At 46.2% G+C, this 21,385-nt stretch overlaps 2 protein-coding genes across 5 annotated transcripts in view; both read left to right on the forward strand.

The window, feature by feature from the left end:
- The window catches only part of LOC132446855 (kinesin-like protein KIF20A), a 17,338-nt gene extending 9,722 nt beyond the window's left edge, over positions 1 to 7,616 (forward strand). Inside the window, exons 16-31 of one of the 3 annotated variants that reach the window (XM_060037400.1) lie at positions 354 to 462; positions 1,095 to 1,203; positions 2,603 to 2,625; positions 2,668 to 2,748; positions 2,855 to 2,941; positions 3,026 to 3,202; positions 3,364 to 3,524; positions 3,845 to 4,125; positions 4,282 to 4,350; positions 4,454 to 4,749; positions 4,940 to 4,978; positions 5,214 to 5,255; positions 5,844 to 5,882; positions 6,646 to 6,703; positions 6,884 to 7,023; positions 7,437 to 7,616. In XM_060037400.1, coding sequence (XP_059893383.1) covers positions 354 to 462; positions 1,095 to 1,203; positions 2,603 to 2,625; positions 2,668 to 2,748; positions 2,855 to 2,941; positions 3,026 to 3,202; positions 3,364 to 3,524; positions 3,845 to 4,125; positions 4,282 to 4,350; positions 4,454 to 4,749; positions 4,940 to 4,978; positions 5,214 to 5,255; positions 5,844 to 5,882; positions 6,646 to 6,703; positions 6,884 to 7,023; positions 7,437 to 7,457 — 1,732 coding nt within the window. In that variant the 3' untranslated portion in view covers positions 7,458 to 7,616. Of the gene's footprint in view, positions 1 to 353; positions 463 to 1,094; positions 1,204 to 2,602; positions 2,749 to 2,854; positions 2,942 to 3,025; positions 3,203 to 3,363; positions 3,525 to 3,844; positions 4,126 to 4,281; positions 4,351 to 4,453; positions 4,750 to 4,939; positions 4,979 to 5,213; positions 5,256 to 5,843; positions 5,883 to 6,645; positions 6,769 to 6,850; positions 7,024 to 7,436 lie in introns of all 3 variants that reach the window. The other 2 variants (XR_009522972.1, XM_060037398.1) reach the window with 2 other exon arrangements.
- Positions 7,617 to 8,702: 1,086 nt separating this feature from the next.
- Positions 8,703 to 21,340, forward strand: LOC132446906 (pantothenate kinase 1-like). 2 transcript variants are annotated; one of them, XM_060037490.1, is made up of 9 exons: positions 8,703 to 9,236; positions 10,616 to 10,762; positions 11,296 to 11,501; positions 11,796 to 11,985; positions 13,335 to 13,398; positions 13,482 to 13,658; positions 14,367 to 14,490; positions 14,799 to 14,924; positions 19,441 to 21,340. In XM_060037490.1, exons 1-9 carry the CDS (start codon positions 8,993 to 8,995, stop codon positions 19,498 to 19,500), a joined length of 1,338 nt encoding a protein of 445 aa, XP_059893473.1. In that variant the 5' UTR covers positions 8,703 to 8,992; the 3' UTR covers positions 19,501 to 21,340. The 2 variants fall into 2 exon arrangements, with proteins under 2 accessions (XP_059893473.1, XP_059893474.1); XM_060037491.1 differs by lacking the exon at positions 8,703 to 9,236 and adding an exon at positions 10,083 to 10,256.
- The last annotated feature ends 45 nt before the right edge of the window (positions 21,341 to 21,385 follow it).

Below are 21,385 nucleotides of genomic sequence, written 5' to 3' on the forward strand. Positions count from 1 at the left end.
TTATAAATGTTTTATAGAAAGGGCAGAACAGCTGGGTACATAATATCTGTAATTCATTTTAGATTGGAACGTTTTCTTTTTGACCATTTTGTGTATTTTTTAAGGCGAAATTTCAAAGTTCTCGGTTACAAAGTTTCTTTGGGAGAGTCATGCTGAATAAATACCACATGTTTTCAAACTCAAAAAATAATTGGTTCAATAATCGTGATTACAATATTGACCAAAATAATCGTGATTATGATTTTTCCCATAATCGAGCGGCCCTACTGTACTTCACTATCTTACTACTATATCACTACTATACTGCTCGAATCTATACCACTACCAGTGTGACATTTATTAATATTCTCCAGTGAACGCTTGGTGAGAGAGAGGGAGATTCTGGAGGAGAGAGCAGAGAACAGAATGGAAATCATGAAGACCCTCGTCAGCAAGACTTCCTGTTTGTCTGCCACTAACGAGGTACTGTCTGTGTGTGCTACTTCATGTCTGTCTCACCCTTCATCTGTTACTAAGGTACTGTTATAAGTGTTAGCGAGTGTCATTCCAGGTCGGTGAATCAACTAATTTTCAGTGGCTTGCATGTATCCACTTTGTCTTCTTAGCTACACGAACAGCAGATCGAGTCACTAATAAAATTTGGTATTGCCCCTCATATTTGGCCTCTAACGCTAGTCGTTGTGGTTTGTGGATCATAACCCATTGCCCTGGCACTAACGAGCCCAAGCTGCCTTGACCTGGTTTGATGTCACCTGGAGAGTGTCTGTCTGTCTGTCTGTCTGTCTGTCTGTCTGTCTGTCTGTCTGTCTGTCTGTCTGCTACTTCATGTTTGTGTCTGTCTGACTAACTGTCTGCCACTAACGAGGTCACCTCTGTCTGTCTGCTCAAAGGGTGCTACTGAGCCAACCCAGCACATATCTGTCTCCTAGCAACACACCTTTTCACCTAGCAACACACTCTGTCTCCGAGCAACACACCATGGCCCTCATAGCAACACAAGTCTTTGCAATACGTTAAATATGACGTTATTATGTGTGAGATGATGATGATGATGTTAAAGGATTGACTGTAGTGCGTAATGTGTGTGGTTACAGGAGGAGGGTAGAGAGGAGCTGGAGCAGGTGGTCACCATGATAACAGCGGACCTCCTGAAGATCAAGAGAGATGCAGAGGAGGCACACACCTGTCTCACTGACGACACAGGTACACAAACACACACCTGTCTCACTGACAACACACACACACACACCTGTCTCACTGACGACACAGGTACACACACACACACCTGTCTCACTGACAACACACACACACCTGTCTCACTGACGACACAGGTACACAAACACACACCTGTCTCACTGACAACACGGGTACACAAACACACACCTGTCACTGACGACACAGGTACACAAACACACACCTGTCTCACTGACAACACACACACACACACACACACCTGTCTCACTGACAACACACACACACACACACACACCTGTCTCACTGACAACACAGGTACACAAACACACACCTGTCTCACTGACAACACAGGTACACAAACACACACCTGTCTCACTGACAACACAGGTACACAAACACACACCTGTCTCACTGACAACACAGGTACACAAACACACACCTGTCTCACTGACAACACAGGTACACAAACACACCTGTCTCACTGACAACAGGTACACACACACTCACCTCTACCACTGACCACACACACACCTGTCTCACTGACCACACACACCTGTCTCACTGACAACACACACACACACACACACACACACACACACACACACACACACCTGTCTCACTGACAACACGGGTACACAAACACACACCTCTACCACTGACCACACACACACAAACAAACACCTGTCTCACTGACAACACGGGTACACAAACACTCACCTGTCTCACTGACAACATGGGTACACACACACACACACCTCTACCACTGACCACACACACACACACACACACACACACACACACACACACCTGTCTCACTGACAACACAAGTACACAAACACACACCTCTACCACTGACCACACAAACAAACACCTGTCTCACTGACAACACGGGTACACAAACACTCACCTGTCTCACTGACAACACAGGTACACAAACACACCTGTCTCACTGACAACACACACACACCTGTCTGACTGACAACACAGGTACACAAACACTCGCCTCTACCACTGACCACACACACACACCTGTCTCACTGACAACACACACACACACACCTGTCTGACTGACAACACAGGTACACAAACACTCACCTCTACCACTGACCACACACACACCTGTCTCACTGACGCTAGATACACAAACACGCACCTGTCTCACTGACACGAGATAAACAAACACACACCTGTCTCACGCTCCAGGCACACACACCCCTGCCTCAGGTGTGTGTGTGTATGTGTGGCGACCTATATAATATCAACCGGTGTATTGGTACATGTGACCTCGTTTCATAGGGTGTTCCTAATGCACAAGAGGCTTGAGCCCTGGAGTGTAGAGCCAAGCACAACGAAGAGACGGATGACGGTCTGACCAATCACAAACCTAGTCATGTTGTTCTGCCTGCAGAGCGGGAGACGCTGCGATTGGACCAGCAGAGATCACATGATGAGCTGGAGACGCTGCGATTGGAGCAGCAGAGATCACATGATGAGCTGGAGACGCTGCGATTGGAGCAGCAGAGTTCACACGATCAGCTGAAGGCGACTCAGGAGGTACTCATCTTATTCTTCCGCTACCAGTACTATTTGCATGCAAGTAGTTTCACTATGAGTACTACTACTGCACAATTTATACGTGTGTGTGTGTGCGTGCGTGTAGAGGCTGTCAGATCTGATGGAGGCATGTCAACAGAAAGATGACATCATCGGCAAGCTGCAGGTCTCCATGGAGACGGCCGACACACAGGTATATACGTTTCATTAGTCATGTTTCAGGGAGCCTTTAATAAGGTTTAAGTTGAGATGTCCTAATGTTCCTTTTGTGTTTTAGCTCACCAGGTTACAGCTCCTGATCAGGGAGAAGACTGACGCTGAAGCTAGCCTATCGACGCTATTCGAAGACGCAAAGAGCCGCCTCCAAATCCTGGATCTCCAATTGGAGGAGAAGAGCCAGAGAGTCGACCTTCTCACCCAGGAAGCGGATGTCTTGCGACAGGAAACGGCTCGGGTAGCTGGCCGCTGCAAATTCACCTTGTTGGCCCCACAGCCTGTAACAAAATATGAATCTGTTCATTAGTTACTTTACCACTACATCTTACACACTGTGGTGGCTAGCTGTGGTACCTAGCAGTGAGGGCTAGGGGTGACGAAGGGCTGTCTGTTTTACAGAGGCGTGAAGAGAAAGAGGAGGGTGCTTCTGTCTTCCACGCGGCTGTGGAGGAGATGAGGAGGGAGGGCCAGGACGCTGTCGAGAGGTCGGCCCAGAAGAGGCAGCACATCGCCCAGCTACAGGAGGAGATGGACCAGCTCAGAGACTCGCTGACCAGCAGGTACGTCACCGTGCTTACCCTTACCCCTTAGCGCTCGTAACTCGGATCCCTAACCCTAAAGGAACTGACATACTAAAACTAAATCAAAATTGGATTTTTCCGCACATAAGAAATGGTAGATTCTGGGTACCAATTCAAAATGCCACATTGGACTTATATCGCCACTGTGTTTAGGGAACTCTAGTCAGACCGTTCCCACAGATCTTCCAATTGAGCGATTGCTTTTGTTTTACAATTCCCTCTGCCCTACCCCAAATGAAACCCTTTGGCCTCTACCCCTCTCCTTATCTTTCCTCTCTGCTCCACCGCTCCTCCCTCAGTCAGAAGGAGTGTGTCCAGCTCAGGGACGACCTAGCCAATCAGAGAGAGGAGTCCCTCGATCTGCGTCAAACCTGGCAGACGGACAAAAGGCTCCTGCAGCAGCAAGCAGAGGGCCTCGCGGTGCAGCTGAAGGCCTCTGAGGAGAGCTGCGCGAAGGGGACCATCGCGGAAGAGCGACTCGCTGAAAGTGAGAGCCAGTGCGCAGCTCTGCAACAGAGACTAAGGGAGAAGGACCTCGCAGATGAGGAGAGGAAAGCGCAAGATGAGGGAGAGAAAGAAGGTAAAAATACAAACCGAAAGTGGTTGAATCCTGTGTGATTTTTGATCTGCGCTTAACACGTGTGTGTGTGTGTGTGTGTGTGTGTGTGTGTGTGTGTGTGTGTGTGTGTGTGTGTGTGTGTGTGTGTGTGTGTGTGTGTGTGTGTGTGTGTGTCAGAGTTGCGGCTGGCTCTCTCGCCTCTTCAGGAAAGGCTAACGAAAAGCCCGACGGAAACAAGCAGTTCAGGTAACTGACTTCCAACCACTACTAGAAAACAATGACCTATGTTTATAGATGTTACATGATTACATTACACATGACTATAGAGCTCGAGTCCTTCTCTCTGCAGAGACAAACACTCACACGAGCGAGGAGGAGGAGGAGGAGAGAGGAGTGGAGGAGGTGAGAGGGGGAGTGGAGGAGGTGGTGAGCAGAGAGGAGGAGGAGGAGGTGGTGAGGAGAGAGGAAGAGGAGGAGGTGGGGGAGGGGAGGGGAGGAGAGGAGAGGAAGGCCACTGTGGTTGAGGAGTTGAAGGAAGAACTGCAGCGTTTCCACCAGAGGAAGGAGGACGACAGGAGGAGGGCCGAGTTTGAGGCGGTGAAGAGGGAGATGGAGAGGCTGCAGAGGAGCGAGAAGGAGCAGAAGGTGAGCGCCCTTCAGACTGAACACAAAGAAAGGCATTTCTACAAAAATCAAACATCCCACTTGTTTGTATTTAGTATCACCAACCTACTCACACTTCACACGCGGCGTTGTGTTGCGGTTTGTGTTGTGGCAGCAAGTGGTAGTCTTGATTGGATGTTTTAACCATGGCTGCCCATCTGCTCTCTTCAAGCATCCCAACACCAGAACCTGTCGCAAGAGGAAGAGTGAGGTGAGTCTCTGTCTATGAAGGGATGATCTATGAAGGGGTGAGGGCCATATGAAGGGATGAGAACTATGTTGTTGATGAAGGGATGATGGCTGTGTTCTCTGAAGTGATGATGGTTCTTCTTTCTCTGTGACAGGATGAGTGGTTGGTGTCTTCCCTTGTTGTGTTGTGGTGTTGACGAGGTGTGGTTGTTGTGTTGTTGTAACCATGACGACTCATCCTCTCCTCCTTCTTCAAGGCTCACCCCAGCACCAGGAACCTACGCAGGAGGAGAGTCCAGGTAGGGCTCTATGAAGGGGTGAGGCCTCTCTATGAAGGGGTGAGGCCTCTCTATGAAGGGGTGATGCCTCTCTATGAAGGGGTGATGCCTCTCTATGAAGGGGTGATGCCTCTATGAAGGGGTGAGGCCTCTATGAAGGGGTGAGGCCTCTCTATGAAGGGGTGATGCCTCTATGAAGGGGTGAGGCCTCTCTATGAAGGGGTGAGGCTCTGCTCTATGAAGGGGTGAGGCTCTGCTCTATGAAGGGGTGAGGCTCTGTTCTCTATGAAGGGGTGAGGCCTCTGTGAAGGGGTGAGGCTCTGCTCTATGAAGGGGTGAGGCTCTGCTCTATGAAGGGGTGAGGCCTCTCTATGAAGGGGTGAGGCCTCTCTATGAAGGGGTGAGGCCTCTCTGAAGGGGTGAGGCCTCTCTATGAAGGGGTGAGGCCTCTCTATGAAGGGGTGAGGCTCTGCTCTATGAAGGGGTGAGGCTCTGTTCTCTATGAAGGGGTGAGGCCTCTCTGTGAAGGGGTGAGGCCTCTCTGTGAATGGGTGAGGGCTCTGCTCTATGAAGGGGTGAATTATATATTTGTATTGTTTGTTTTTTAAGGAGCCGCAGGAAAATGACACGAAGAGAAAAGGAGTGAAGGTAAATAATACTACCATACATACTGACACGATACTGCAGTACAGACTGACACAATACTACACTACTGACACTATACTGCAGTACAGACTGACACAATACTACACTCCATACTGACACTATACTGCAGTACAGACTGACACAATACTACACTCCATACTGACACTATACTACAGTACAGACTGACACTATACTGCAGTACAGACTGACACCATACTGCAGTATAGACTGACACAATACTACACTCCATACTGACACTATACTACAGTACGTACTGAAACTACTTTCTAGTACGGCTAGTACTAATACTGTACCACTGTCGTACTAGATACCACTAGTTACTGTTATACAGTTGTACTATGTTAATACTATGTACTTTGTAGTATTTTACAGCTATACTATGTTAATACGACAGTTGTACTATTTAGTATTATACAGTTGTACTACAGTATTACTAGGTAGTATTAGACCGTAGTGTTACTACAGTAATACTATGTTACTACAGTAATACTAGGTAGTATTAGACCGTAGTACTATGTTACTACAGTAATACTATGTTACTACAGTAATACTAGGTAGTATTAGACAGTAGTAATGTGTTACTACAGTATTACTAGGTAGTATTAGACCGTAGTACTATGTTACTACAGTAATACTAGGTAGTATTAGACCGTAGTACTATGTTACTACGGTAATACTAGGTAGTATTAGACCGTAGTACTATGGTAATACTAGGTAGTACTACAGCAGTGTTTTGTTTCTGCAGGCGTCAGATGGAACGCTCCAGAGGATCCTGAACTCCCCCTCCATCCTGAGCTCCACAGGTAGTGTGTGTGTGTGTGTGTGTGTGTGTGTGTGTGTGTGTGTGTGTGTGTGTGTGTGTGTGTGTGTGTGTGTGTGTGTGTGTGTGTGTGTGTGTGTGTGTGTGTGTGTGTGTGTGTGTGTGTGTGTGTGTGTGTGCACGCTCTGAGGAGAGATTGATCTTTGACCTCTGCCCTGAGCAGCGAAGAGCATCCTGAACCTGGTGGTCAATCGCTCGGGAGAGAAAGAGGCGGTTGCCGTGGAAACAAGGCAAAAACGAGGACGGAAAAGACTGTTCAAGAAAGACATCTCCTCTCCCTTGCTCACCCTCACGCCACAAACGGTACTATAGTTCTACTTCGCTACTATTTTAGTACTATTATAATGTATAAATCTCCTCAACATGCTGCTATTAGTACAATGGTTAAATAAAATAACCTGCTATTATTGCAACTTCACCACATTTTGCAAAGCATTGTGTAGCCGTGTTGCTTATAAGCACCTCAAATCAAGGCGTTTTAACCCCCTAGTGTACATTTGGTGTAATGACACCTTGTATAGCTTGCGGAAACGCAGATAATGATATCTGTTGGCAACATTGTTGCGTTGTGTTTGCGTGCCAACTATTCGATCAAATCACCAAGGAAGCATTTTGATGCCTTTAGGGTCAGTTATTATTATGGTACAGCAATTGTAGAAACACGATATTATAATGTTACCGCTATTATAATGCATTAAGTGACTTTGTTCTTGCAGACTATGGAAGGATCGGCATAAAAAGAACGCAGCGACACGAAGAGACTGCTGTGACACTACAGGCGGGCCGTCACTGATTCTTTCATATCATTATTGTTATATAAATTGTTTAGACAAAAACATATTTTTTCTTTTGTATTGTTTTACCTTGTTTACTAAAATAAAACGTTGAATGCCTAATCTGTGATAGAGATGCCTTATCTTCAGTCGAAAACTTCAAACAATGACAGTGGGCATGTTCTAGCTGCATGCTTTCAAAAGTGTGTGTGTGTGTGTGTGTGTGTGTGTGTGTGTGTGTGTGTGTGTGTGTGTGTGTGTGTGTGTGTGTGTGTGTGTGTGTGTGTGTGTGTGTGTGTGTGTGTGTGTGTGTGTGTGTGTGTGTGTGATCTGTTTAGTGTGTAGAGTGGAGTAGAGGGTTAACTGATAAGCAACCTTGATCCGTTGAGCAACATAGCAGAGCTCGGGGACAGGTTTAGCGGGATTACATCTGCGGAGACGGGATTTAATGAGATCAAGCAGTGATACGCCGCTACCCTATTACCGGGTTATAATGAAACTACCCACCGCAGATATTAACAATAGTTGGGAGATCCTTAAGGGATCTGCATATACCGGGGAGAAAATACGATTTATGTAGTGTGGAAATAAGATTAGGGTAAAAATAATTTTGCGGTGTGGAAAAATAACTACAGGGCCACGAAAAAAAGGTGCGATGTGAAAAAAGTTATCTTGGGGTGTGAAAAAAAGTCGATGGGCGAAAAATAAATGTTTTCTCAGATACCTATCTCGTAAAGTTCTAATTTGAATTTACAATATAAACAAATCAAATCAGTGTTAGGTTACAGTTGAACTAAAGTTACCCACCGCCAATATGTAGCCACAGAATACAACTGTTTTTAAACAAAACCTTGACTTATCTTTTCAAAAAAGCCTTTTGCTAATTTCTCTTTTACTGTAGGCCTATATCATATGTATTATATGTTTTAACAACCCTTTTTGTCTCTTAAACTCTGTAGCACTTTGAGATTTTCGACCCTAACCCTGCTCTACAAATACAATTTATTATTATTATTAATATGAAATACCGACCATATAAGTTATATCCCCATGCCACAAATAATGTATATACAATTCAAACCATAAGCATCCGTTTTTATGGATTGATTACTATATTTCAATACATGGTTTGATATTTAATAATAATAATAGCGTTCTTCGAGAAAGACTAAAGTATGAATTAATGCCAGATTACTGCGCGTTTTTTCGGGGGAAGAAGCGCTGAGAAGCAGGTGCCCGTGACGTCAGCGAGTGGCAGGAAGTAGGAAGCCGTCTGCGAGAGGGGGGCTTGGGAGGTTGGGGGGTGTATATATAAATAATTATGTATTTTATCTATGTAAATTACACACAAGCTATGGTCGCGCTGACTGCAGCGTTTATTACTTGTCGTTAGCGATTGTGTAAAAAACGGTCACGTAAAATTCAGCATCAGGGTTGTCGGGAACGAGCCTGTTGGGAACGCTCCTTATTGTTCCGGTTCTCCGGGCCTGCGTTGAGACATGGCCGACAACGGACGGTCCCCCGAACAGAAGAGACCGTGTCACCATGTCCCTCAACCCGGGGATGTTAACGGTTCTACCGTGGACACGGGCTGCGGCACCGTGGACTCGGGCTGCGGCACCGGGGACTCGGGCTCTAGCGGCGCCGGTGGAAGCCGAAGCAGCAGCGAATGTTTTGATGAGGAGGAGCCGAAACTGAGCAGAGTCCGGCGGAGGACAGACTCCTGCAGGAAGAACAGACCACGTAAGTTTATTATTTATATAAATGCAATATAGCTGTATTGGTCTTGTTAATTTATATATATATAATGATTGTGTGTACATACATACATAAATATATACAAAAATTACATAAATAGTATGTTGTGTGTGTATATGTATCTTTATTTTATAAATAGGATCACATTTGATTTATTGCGGGTTTTTTTGTCGCCGGCACAGAATGAAGTAATGTTCTCTGTGTCAGAGTGCACATTCCAGGACACCTTTATCACTCAGCCGATCATTGACAGATATGTCATCTGTTCTCTCTCTCTCTCTCTCTCTCTCTCTCTCTCTCTCTCTCTCTCTCTCTCTCTCACCCTCTGTCTCTCTCTCTCTCACCCTCTGTCTCTGTGTGTTGTATGGATCCTTGTTAAGCTTCCCATTTGCTGGCTGAGAGACGTCAGCTGTCTGCTGACGGAGCAAACAGCCAATCAGCAGTAGGGGGAGCGGGACCAACTGCACAACATAGATCAACAACAACAGTATAGTTCCCCAACGATAGTTATGTTGTTATACTGGTTCTGTGATCGTAAGGGGAGCCTTCTAGGCGTTGCCTTATTTGCACTGTCGTGCAAATAAGCAACTGCACAACATAGATCAACAACTACAGTATAGTTCCCCAACGATAGTTATGTTGTTATACTGGTTCTGTGATCGTAAGGGGAGCCTTCTAGGCGTTGCCTTATTTTCGTGCCCTGAAAACATCAGACAATGTACCAATCAGAGTGGGCCCCGTGCACATCTCCCACTGCAACACAGAGCACCTTATCGCCTTACGGGCAAAGGTGGAGCTGAGCAAATGTTACCCTGCTGGACTCAAGTCTCAGGGCACATCGGACTCAATAAGCTGAGAATGTGCAAAACACAACAGCTACAATAAAACCTCTGCATTCCTAAGAACACGCAGGGCAGTGATCCAGGGAGCGGAGCGAGTCGGTGACCTCTGGCTCAACCCGCTTCGAGAATCGATATTTGTTGTAGAACATGCGGTGTAATACGTGTAAGTACTCTCGGTATACTACAAGTACTCGCACAACGAATGAGATCTCTGCGTTTGACCCATCCCTGCGTGGAGCAGTGGGGGGGGGGCCGCCACAGGGAGGCGCTCTAGAACCAACTCCCGGTCCACTGAGTATTATCCCTCCGTGTTTCTATCGGTGTGGGAGGAAGCCGACGCAACCGGAGGAGAACCACGTGAACATGGGGAGAACCTACAAACTCCAAAGGGAAAGCTGGAGGGTCTTCGAACCCAGGACCTTCTTGCTTTGAGGCAGCAGGGCCTGACCCCTGTAGCACTGTGCCTAAGTATCATTTGACGGTGCATTATTTACCTCTGTTCCTCTTTTCCCTTCTTCCCAGCGTTCCCGTGGTTCGGGATGGACATCGGAGGAACTCTGGTGAAGCTGGTCTACTTTGAGCCGGTCGACGTCACTGCTGAAGAAGAACAGGAGGAAGTGGACAACCTGAAGTCCATCCGGAAGTACCTGACCTCCAATGTAGCCTACGGTAAGAAATATATATGGAGGGAGAGAGAGAGGGAGGGAGAGAGGGAGGGGGAGGGAGAGAGAGGGAGAGAGAGAGGGAGAGAGAGAGGGAGAGAGAGAGAGAGAGAGAGAGAGAGAGAGAGAGAGAGAGAGAGAGAGAGAGAGAGAGAGAGAGAGAGAGAGAGAGAGAGAGAGAGAGAGAGAGAGAGAGAGAGAGAGAGAGAGAGAGAGAGAGAGAGAGAGAGAGAGAGAGAGAGAGAGAGAGAGAGAGAGGGGTAGGGAGGGAGTGAGAGAGGTGTGTGTACTGCCAAGCTATATGAGTCCTCTGACGGTCATGAAGGGGCCCAGAGAGGGATAAAGAGCGCTGGAGCCCCTAAAGAAAGAGAGCGAGGCCGAGGGGAAGGCCCAAAGACCCTGGCCAAGCTGCTCCATTATTCCATTTCATTCTGCTAATCCCTCTCTTAAAACAGTTTGTGTATATATATATATGACAGACAGGTGGTCAGCCCATAACAGTCTCATAGACACGCCCCCTTGTAATGTTTGGTCTCCTAGGTGACTCGGGCATCAGGGACGTGCACCTGGAGCTCCGGAAGCTGACCATATGTGGGCGGACAGGAAACCTCCACTTCATCCGCTTCCCCACTCAGGACATGCTGGGGTTCATCCAGATGGGACAGGACAAGAACTTCTCCTCCCTGCACACCTCCCTGTGTGCCACTGGGGGCGGGGCTTTCAAGTTCGAACAGGACTTTGCCACGGTGAGTACCTCCCTCCCTGTTCTTCTGACTATCTGTCCGTCCGTCTCCCCTACCTGTCTACCCCTCTCTGACTACCTGTCTGTCTCTCGGTCTCTCTGTCTGTACTCGTCTGTCATCCTGCCCATCTTTCAGACTACCTACCTGACAAGTCTGACTACCTGTCTCCTCATCTGTCTGTGTCTGTCTCTCTGATTACCCGTCTCTCTGACTACCTGTCTGTGTGCAGATGGCAGGTCTGGAGCTCTGTAAGCTAGATGAGCGTGACTGTCTCTCTGACTACCTGTCTGTGTGCAGATTGCCGGTCTGGAGCTCTGTAAGCTAGATGAGCTGGACTGTCTGATCCGGGGGCTTCTCTACGTGGACAGCGTGGGCTTCAACGGTCTCCCCGAGTGTTTCTACTTCCAAAACCCCTCGGACCCGGACCACAGCACCAAGCACAGCTGTAGCCTGGACAACCCCTTCCCCATGCTGCTGGTTAACATCGGTACTACAGCCCGCACTACTAACCCTGTACTACAGCCCGCACTACTAACCCTTTACTACAGCCCTCACTACTAACCCTTTACTACAGCCTGCACTACTAACCCTGTACTACAGCCCTCACTACTAACCCTTTACTACAGCCCGCACTACTAACCCTTTACTACCGCCTACACTACTAACCCTGTACTACAGCCCTCACTACTAACCCTTTACTACAGCCTACACTACTAACCCTGTACTACAGCCTGCACTACTAACCCTGTACTACAGCCCGCACTACTAACCCTGTACTACAGCCCTCACTACTAACCCTTTACTACAGCCTACACTACTAACCCTTTACTACAGCCCGCACTACTAACCCTGTACTACAGCCTGCACTACTAACCCTGTACTACAGCCTACACTACTAACCCTTTACTACAGCCTACACTACTAACCCTGTACTACAGCCTGCACTACTAACCCTGTACTACAGCCTACACTACTAACCCTTTACTACAGCCTACACTACTAACCCTGTACTACAGCCCTCACTACTAACCCTGTACTACAGCCTGCACTACTAACCCTGTACTACAGCCCGCACTACTAACCCTGTACTACAGCCCTCACTACTAACCCTTTACTACAGCCCGCACTACTAACCCTTTACTACAGCCTACACTACTAACCCTTTACTACAGCCTACACTACTAACCCTTTACTACAGCCTGCACTACTAACCCTTTACTACAGCCTACACTACTAACCCTTTACTACAGCCTGCACTACTAACCCTTTTCTACAGCCCTCACTACTAACCCTGTACTACAGCCTGCACTACTAACCCTGTACTACAGCCTACACTACTAACCCTTTACTACAGCCCTCACTACTAACCCTTTACTACAGCCCTCACTACTAACCCTTTACTACAGCCCTCACTACTAACCCTGTACTACAGCCCTCACTACTAACCCTTTACTACAGCCTGCACTACTAACCCTTTACTACAGCCCTCACTACTAACCCTTTACTACAGCCTGCACTACTAACCCTGTACTACAGCCTACACTACTAACCCTTTACTACAGCCTACACTACTAACCCTTTACTACAGCCCTCACTACTAACCCTTTACTACAGCCTGCACTACTAACCCTGTACTACAGCCTACACTACTAACCCTTTACTACAGCCTACACTACTAACCCTTTACTACAGCCCTCACTACTAACCCTTTACTACAGCCTGCACTACTAACCCTGTACTACAGCCTACACTACTAACCCTTTACTACAGCCTACACTACTAACCCTTTACTACAGCCTACACTACTAACTTGTAACCATGCCTGTTGTTATTCAGGTTCCGGGGTGTCCATCCTTGCTGTTTACTCTAAGGACCACTACAAACGAGTTACGGGGACCAGGTATGACCTATTCTCTCTGCTGATTGGCTGAGCTAGGGGGCGGGGCGTTTCCCGGGCTGTGTTCTGATTGGATGTGTGTGTAGTCTAGGGGGCGGGACCTTCCTGGGGCTGTGCTCTCTGCTGACTGGCTGCCAGAGCTTCGAGGAGGCGTTGGAGATGGCGGCTAAAGGGGACTCCACCAACGCCGACAAACTGGTACGAGACATCTACGGAGGAGACTACGAGCGCTTCGGCCTGCAGGGAGCCGCCGTCGCCTCCAGGTCAGACACGCACGCACGCACGTGCACACGCACGCACGTGCACACGCACGCACGCACGCACACGCACGCACGCACACACACACGTGGACGTAGCATCTGTGTCATGAAAAAAAGTTGACGTAGCATCTGTGACGGCACCCATTGGGTGACACAGAACGGTTTTGACGGTGTACAATTGTCGAGACAGACACCTCTGCGTCAAGAAAAGACGGTCACCTGCATTCGGAAAATAATGGAACATTAATGTAGTGTTTTGTGGAGGCTTTTTACTCCGTTTTCTCTACATCGCAATTTTACGAACGGACAAAATGCTTTTGATCTCACATTGATGGTCATATAAGACAGGTACCTCATACAAAAGTGTGAAAGGGTTTTGGTTCAATTTCTATTTAATTCCTATTTCATTAGACAACACGGTAAAATAGGTCTTCTCAATACATAACATGGAGATGAGCTAGCCACTAAGCGCCACACCGAATGAGGACAAAATGTGATGGCTTTGTATTGCAGGAATGAAATCACATCTTTCTGTTGAAATAAAATGGTGAACAACCTATAGTTGGAGGAACCACATGTTAGTCGCTTCTGCATGGGCTTCACAAACTGGCGGTCTAGCTGAGCATGAATCGAATGTGTTGTAGTTTGAGGATGTCATGTGTTGTAGTATAATTATGTCATGTGTTGAAGTTTATTGATGTCATGTTGCAGTTTTGGTCACATGATGTGCAAGGAGAAGAGGGAAAGCGTCAGTAAAGAGGACCTGGCCAGAGCGACGTTGGTCACCATCACCAACAACATAGGATCTATTGCACGCATGTGTGCAGTCAACGAGGTACAAACACACACTCACTCACTCACTCACTCACTCACTCACTCACTCACTCACTCACTCACTCACATACTCACTCGTCCTATTGGCTGTGAGGAGGCTTGAGATGTCTCTGGAACTTGATTGGATCCAACTGTGGCTAATTGAACTGATTGGACACGATATGAAAAAGCAATACCCAGTTACAGTTTTTGATTTAATTTAAACATTTCAAGAAACATATCCAGCGATACGTATATATTACATGAACAAATGTTTCGATTGACATTATTTGGCCCCTAATCGTTTCTATTTGTGGCTGTTTTGACCAGAAAATCGAACGTGTGGTGTTTGTTGGAAACTTCCTGAGGATCAACACAGTGTCCACCAAGCTGCTGTCCTATGCCATGGATTTCTGGTCCAATGGACAACTCCGAGCGCTGTTCCTGGAGCACGAGGTACAAAACCCTTACCCCTTAAACCCGCCGCTAACCTCAAGCCTAAGTTAGAGCCCGAACCTAACCCCGTCCTTCACCACGTACTACTGGAACACACCGTCACCCGTACCTTACCTACCCTTTACCTAACACTAACCATCAAGTTAAAGGGACACCGTGGAGTTTACACATTGTCCATTTACAGGGAGTCCTGCTCATACCGTTGTGGTTAATAATCTGCACCGCAAAAAAAGTTTGAAGATCATTGTCAATTCCAGAATATGTGCAAGACAAATAGAGGAATCGAAATAGCGTTTTTCTCTGACCCACGGTGCAATAAGTGGGAAAGGATCAAATTAGGTAAAGTTAAATAGAATAAGTAATATTTACAATGAATCATTTCTAAATAGTGCAAAATAATTCAGAATAGTGCCAAGGTAGGCAGAACAAATCGGTAGACATACTATAAAGTAAGAAATTGAATAAATCTCTATCGGCCCAGCACTCGATTCGACCAAGTTAATAATTGACACGGTGAGCAAATATCATTGGAAGGGGATGAGGTCGACGTCATTGAAGTGAGGGTAAAAAAGAAAAGAAAAATGAAAGGTAGTTTAGCGATTTCTCTCTGGCAAACATTCTAAGATAAAAGGTGACTGGCTGGAAAACCCTGGGCAGAGTAATAGCTTATTTATCCTTGCCATACTCCATACACAACATAACCATTACATGTCCAATGAGTTACAGATCCTCTTTTATAACATTGAATGAAGGATAGGCACCAGGGTTATCAAGTTCAGCTCTATCCAACTGACTCTCTCTAATTACTGTATTTTCCCAAATATATACTGCGGATCTATTCTCGATTTTACAAACCAAAGCCGTTGCTGCTGCATATTTTTCAGAACAGATTATCGGTAGATTTCGGTGCCGTTTATAGCGATTTGCGAATTCCAGTGATAAATCATGGTTCCCAATGCCGTCAAGAGTTAAGGCCCATATGCTCATTTACATTAAAGATCTACGAGTAAAAGATATCCTAATTTTAGCCTGGCAGTGCCTCATCTACACCTTTCCAAGAAAGCCCGCCATCTCCCCAGAGTGGTAGGCTGAAAAGTCGAGGGAAGAATGATCTAAACCCTTCACCTGCCCTGTGGGGGTAGCTGAAGGGGAGTGTGGATGATGGCTGGTTGAAGCAGCCTCCTCTGGTTCACTCTGATTGGACTCTGGGGCTTGGTGCGACTGCACACCTGTTGCACATGGAGTAATCAGCGTGCACAGGTTAACCCGGCCATCTCCACACACACCCGGGAGATCTCCTGGAAGGCAAGAGCCCCCCCCCCCCCTCGTCATGTTAATTATCAAACCTTTGCAACAGGTGTGCACCCAGTCCAAACCGAATCGGCCAGGTGAGGCTGCTTGAACCAGCCATAATCCACCCAACCGCCACGTTTCCCCTTACAGTAACCCGTAACCTAACTCAAACCCTCTTCCATGAACACAAGGGACCATCTATCTTCTGCCCTTGTCCTAGACATAACCCTTTACCAAACCCTTTATCTAACTCTTACCCTTCGTGTAGCCCTTACCCAAAGCTACCCTAACAAGTGCAAAAACGAGCTTATTCGGAACATCAAAACCACAATGAAACCATTGTGATAGCCATTTAACATTGCCCCATCATTATGCATATCACTCTGACATTTATTAGAACCATAACAAGGGGTGTAAAAGTGCCTGTGAAATTATTTGTAATATTATTCGTACATACAAGGAAGTGATTTGGAGAGGATGGTGCAATAAAGACATGAAGCAACACACTATCAAGCAAAATATTAAAAAACAAATGTTACCTGGAGAATTGACACTATTAATTAACAATATATACACACTAAGTCATTATTGATTATTCATTATTTACGCTGTGGAAGGCAAAGACAGGGCTGGAGGCTACTAAATGGGTTGGGGTCGTATCATGTAGCCAGCCATACGGTGATACACGATAGGAGGGACTCATCGATGGCCCTGTAGAACTTGACCATCTTGATTGTTGACACACAAGACCTGTGTGTTGCAAGACAGCTGTCCTCACATAGGCTGATGGATGAAGTCACAGCCTCTTTGTGTTGATCCAGGCTTCAAAGATCCCAGTTTGTGTGATCAAGGCCGTCACGCAGTACCTCTACTGCTTCTTCGCTGCTCAAATTCTTAGATATGCCCACAACAGGTCTATAGAGTTTTGGTTTCTGCCTGTCTACTGGGATCACGAGGATAAGAGTGTGATAAGGGCCCCGCCTTGACTACCAATGTATATAAAAAAAAATATCTATGTATATTTTTTAATTATTATGCATTAACAAAGTAGAAAAATCTCGTAGGGAAAGAAAACCTACTTCCATCAGGTGTAAAAAAATAAAGATCAATAATGCATCAGTAATACTGTTACAACAATGGTCGTGCCATAAGGCTTTTTGAATGGAATTGAAACGGGGAGACCCCCGCTCCTTGACCACCTTGACTAAGACATTTTCTGGGGGAAAGATTGTTAACTGTTTATATTTGGGGACTTTGAGTTAAGTTGCCATTGAGTCCTAACTGGGCTTCCCTCTCCCCGCTCCCTATATTTGGTCTGCGAGTTACCTTGGAGCCTTGTGCATGTCAGCCTCGAGGGGGAGGGGGATGTCAACGCCAGCCAATAGAAAGGAAGGGAATTCCCAGAGAGTGTCAAATGGCGGACAGGTTTGGAGAACCTGTCCGTTTTAAACGTTTTGCCCCAGCCAGCCTTCATTAGAACACCAACCGTAAATCCTTAGTTTTGTAACAAAGTTCCGGTTTGCGTGTAGGAGCCGAAAGCTGGGCAGTGCTCGAGAGGAATTCGGTTTGGATGCCCCATCTCACACTCCGTGAAACACAACAACAGAAGAGGGAGAATGGTCTCTATTTGTCCTGATAAGAAGCTACAATTTGTCAATTTTGTTGCACAGTGTGCAGGAGTTTGTGATGAGTATTCCCAGCATAGGCGCATAAAGTCCTCTCTATTTGAAGCACAACGGTGCATTCCTCTACCTCTGCCTCACTGTTCGGCCATGGGCCAAAGCTCCTTGACCGAGATAGCCAGAAGATCCACGGATGAGCTGTACCTGAGCATCTCATCCCTCATGGAAATAATTTGCGGATTCACAATAAACTGTAGCACAAAACACTATTGACCAGCAAAAACAGAGAAGTGGGTCCATACACTTCTGCTACCTTGGTTACGATGACATTGGTTTAGCAAAGCTATCTTAGCTTTTTGTGTCCTTAAGTGGGATATTTATTTGGTTTGCGGAAATCGATTTCTAGAAAACATCCGAGATACAAGAAACTTTGTGTGGTGGTTAATGCCTTCGATACAGCATGGTTCCGCTCTTGGCGCACAACAACTTCCCACCACCAGTACACATATATATAGACATTGAATATGTCCAACTGGGCGACACACAGGTGTGTGTCACCCAGTTGGTCATCGGGGGGAGCATGCATGGCCGTGGTAGCATAGGCTGCTGTGGTGGGCGTGTGTGGGTCTCCGAGGGGCCAGGGTTCTGACAGCAGTGGGAAAGGAGCTGTTAGGGAACAGAGTCGCTTTGGTCCTTAAAGAGACCCTATTATACTCCTTTTCTGGTCTTAATTTCTTATGAATGACTCCTATAGCGCAACCGTGTCCAACCGTGTCCTATAGCGCAACCGTGTCCAAACGATGTCGATTTTCGGGAAACTCTTCCTCTCATCTGGGCGCTTTCAGCGTTCTCTGTCAACGCTCCGTTTCGTCCTTCTCCGCCCCCTCGCCCCCCTCCTGCCAACCCAACTCCGTTGTGATTGGTTACCTTCCTTGAAGCGCGCGTGGGCAGATTTGACCAGGCATATGGGGGCACGGCAGGAGGGCCTCTACGTCGATGATTTCCCGGAAATGTGAACAAGTGAATCGCAAACGTTGTCCCGAGTGTTTAGCGCTCTGCACAGCCACCCCAGACTGTCAGCAGGGAATACGTCGAAATGCATGTACGTCATCATTTGACACTTTAGTATGGTTAAACATGACTATCAATCATTATAACAACGTTTATAGGTCATAAAAGTCGAAAAAGCATAATAGGTCCCCTTTAAAGACCTGTGTCGTCTTTCTGCGGCTAGAGGCTGAAAGAGGTGCGGTGCTGGGCGAGTGGGTCCCCTGCTAGCTTAAAGAATAAGTTATTATATATTATATAAGTTACTAATGTGGTTGAGTGTTGGGTGTATAGGGAGTTTTCTGAGTTGAGGTCAAGGTTGGAGGCTTTTCCAGCTGAACTCTGTCTGTAGCCATACCAGACTGTGATGGAAGGGGAGGGCGATGGCGATGTATCACTGACTTTGTTTCTCCCATACTTGGTCAGTTGCCTTGTTCCGCCAGTGCCATTGAAGCACACCGTCTCGTAGAATATTGCGTGATTCTTATGTGATGCATTTATATTAAAGCAAAGTACCAGCTGATATCGATCTGTGTCTGTCTCTCTCTCTCTAGGGTTATTTCGGCGCTGTGGGTGCCTTCCTTGAACTACTGAAGCCGTCTGAAGACCTTTAACTTTATACTGACCTCTACGTGACCTCCGTAACCCAGCAAGGCGTCATAGATCTATCCATCTATGTGTCCATCATCTCTCGACATCACAGATCTGTCCATCTGTCTGTCCACCATTGATCCAGCCACCGATCATCTCTAACTAGTGCTGGCTGCTTCCTGCTGCTTGGCCAATCACGGGCGGCTCTTCATCTGATCCAGACCTCCCTTCGGGCGGGGCCAGTTGACCCCCTTCTCTGCGGGGGGCTGGCTTGGTGAATCATCCCACCGGTGTGTTCCAACTAAACCATCACTAGTTAATGAGCAGGTTGGTTTGGTCGCCTGTTCTGGTACTATCGGAACTCAGTTCGTTATGAACTTAACTACAAATAACAAAAGTAATTTTATGATAAATTTCCATTTAATGTCTTCAAGTGTCATGATTCCGATTAACTTATTTTAATATTTTGTAAAAGAAACCCTCAATCTTTGTCTGTCTGTCTAACTGTCTAACTGACTGACTGACTGCCTGTCTGTCTGTCTGCCTGTCTGTGTTGTTAAAACGACAGTCAGGATTTTGTGGCTTCATATTCTTCGTATTTGTTGATAATGTGAAGGTAAATCTTTCTAGACCCGTTGTATTCTACTAACATTACCGAGAGATTGAGACAGCATTCAGTCATGTATCTGCAAGTGTTGAAGTAGTGAGAGAAAAGCCTAACACTTAATATTGTTGTTACCATCGGATACCCACCCTTTAGATAACAAAAGGGATTAGATTAGGGGTAGATTAGAGTAGGTTTAGATAAAATAGCGATTAGATAACATGATTAGATTAGAATTTTATTAGGATTAGTTTGGATTCGGTTATGATTCTTCCCCGTCCTGGTGAAGGTGCACCTTTGCTTCTTTATTGAACAAAAGTGAGCGAGATCTGTTTTTAATATATGCATTATTTTTTATCAAATCACTACTTGAACCTGAAATGTGAACCATTTCTATCATGAGGATCATCCTCAGATATCATGTCTGTAATGTTCAATGCTTAAATTATAAAGAAAATGTATGTTATAATTTGAAGAAAATATCATACTGCGCCCAGTGTTCCTTACTCGCTTACCCATCTACTCTGCTTATTCACATCCCTTGCTAACATCATGCTAATCCTAGTTCTAGATACAATCATGCTTACAGCTCCTATATTGAGCTAGCATCATGCTAACAGCTGCTGTATTTAGCCAACACCATGCTAACTGCTCTTGTCTGCAGCTTGCATAATGTTAACTGCTCCTGTATCTCGCTTACATGATGCTAACATAATGCTTGCAGCTCCTGTTTCTAGCTAATATGCTAACAGCTACCATCTCTAGCTAAAATCACGTTAGCAGCCCTTTCCTCCATCATGCTAACGGCCCCTATCTCTAGCTAACGTAATGCCAACGGTACACACACACACACACACACACACACACACACACACTACGCCATACACACAAAAACAAACGCACACCAGTGCAGCAGTATATGTGGAGTTGATCACATGACACTCCAGGACATTCCTGTACCACCCTGGGCTGTCTCCTAGCAACCGCCCCATCTCCATGGCGACCCCTCTGACTTGGTACCATTCAAAGTCCCATCATGAAGCCTGTCGTTGTCATAGAAACTACCATCTTCTACACTACCATCACAACCATTGCAGAGGGTGAAATGTGTCGTTGATTGAGTTATCATAGCAACCATCATTACTAAAATGGTGTCTTGTTTGATATGTTGTATTATATATGTAAATGATCAATGAGTTTATGCAAATGTCGTAAATAAAACCTTGTTTGTGTTCAGAAATAAACTAATGTAAATAATGGTTTGAACTCTTTCTTTAGAATCAACACACACTCAAATATCACTT

The sequence above is a fragment of the Gadus macrocephalus genome, chromosome 18 (genome assembly GCF_031168955.1).
Source record: "Gadus macrocephalus chromosome 18, ASM3116895v1".
NCBI classification, from domain to species: domain Eukaryota; kingdom Metazoa; phylum Chordata; class Actinopteri; order Gadiformes; family Gadidae; genus Gadus; species Gadus macrocephalus.

Excerpts from the sequence above, each read along its gene's own strand:
- LOC132446906 (XM_060037490.1), top strand. The coding sequence starts at position 8,993 with ATGGCCGACAACGGACGGTCCCCCGAACAGAAGAGACCGTGTCACCAT. Across the intron at positions 9,237-10,615 it reads CTGCAGGAAGAACAGACCAC|CGTTCCCGTGGTTCGGGATG; the intron begins GTAAGTTTATTA and ends CCTTCTTCCCAG. Across the intron at positions 11,502-11,795 it reads TCGAACAGGACTTTGCCACG|ATTGCCGGTCTGGAGCTCTG; the intron begins GTGAGTACCTCC and ends GTCTGTGTGCAG.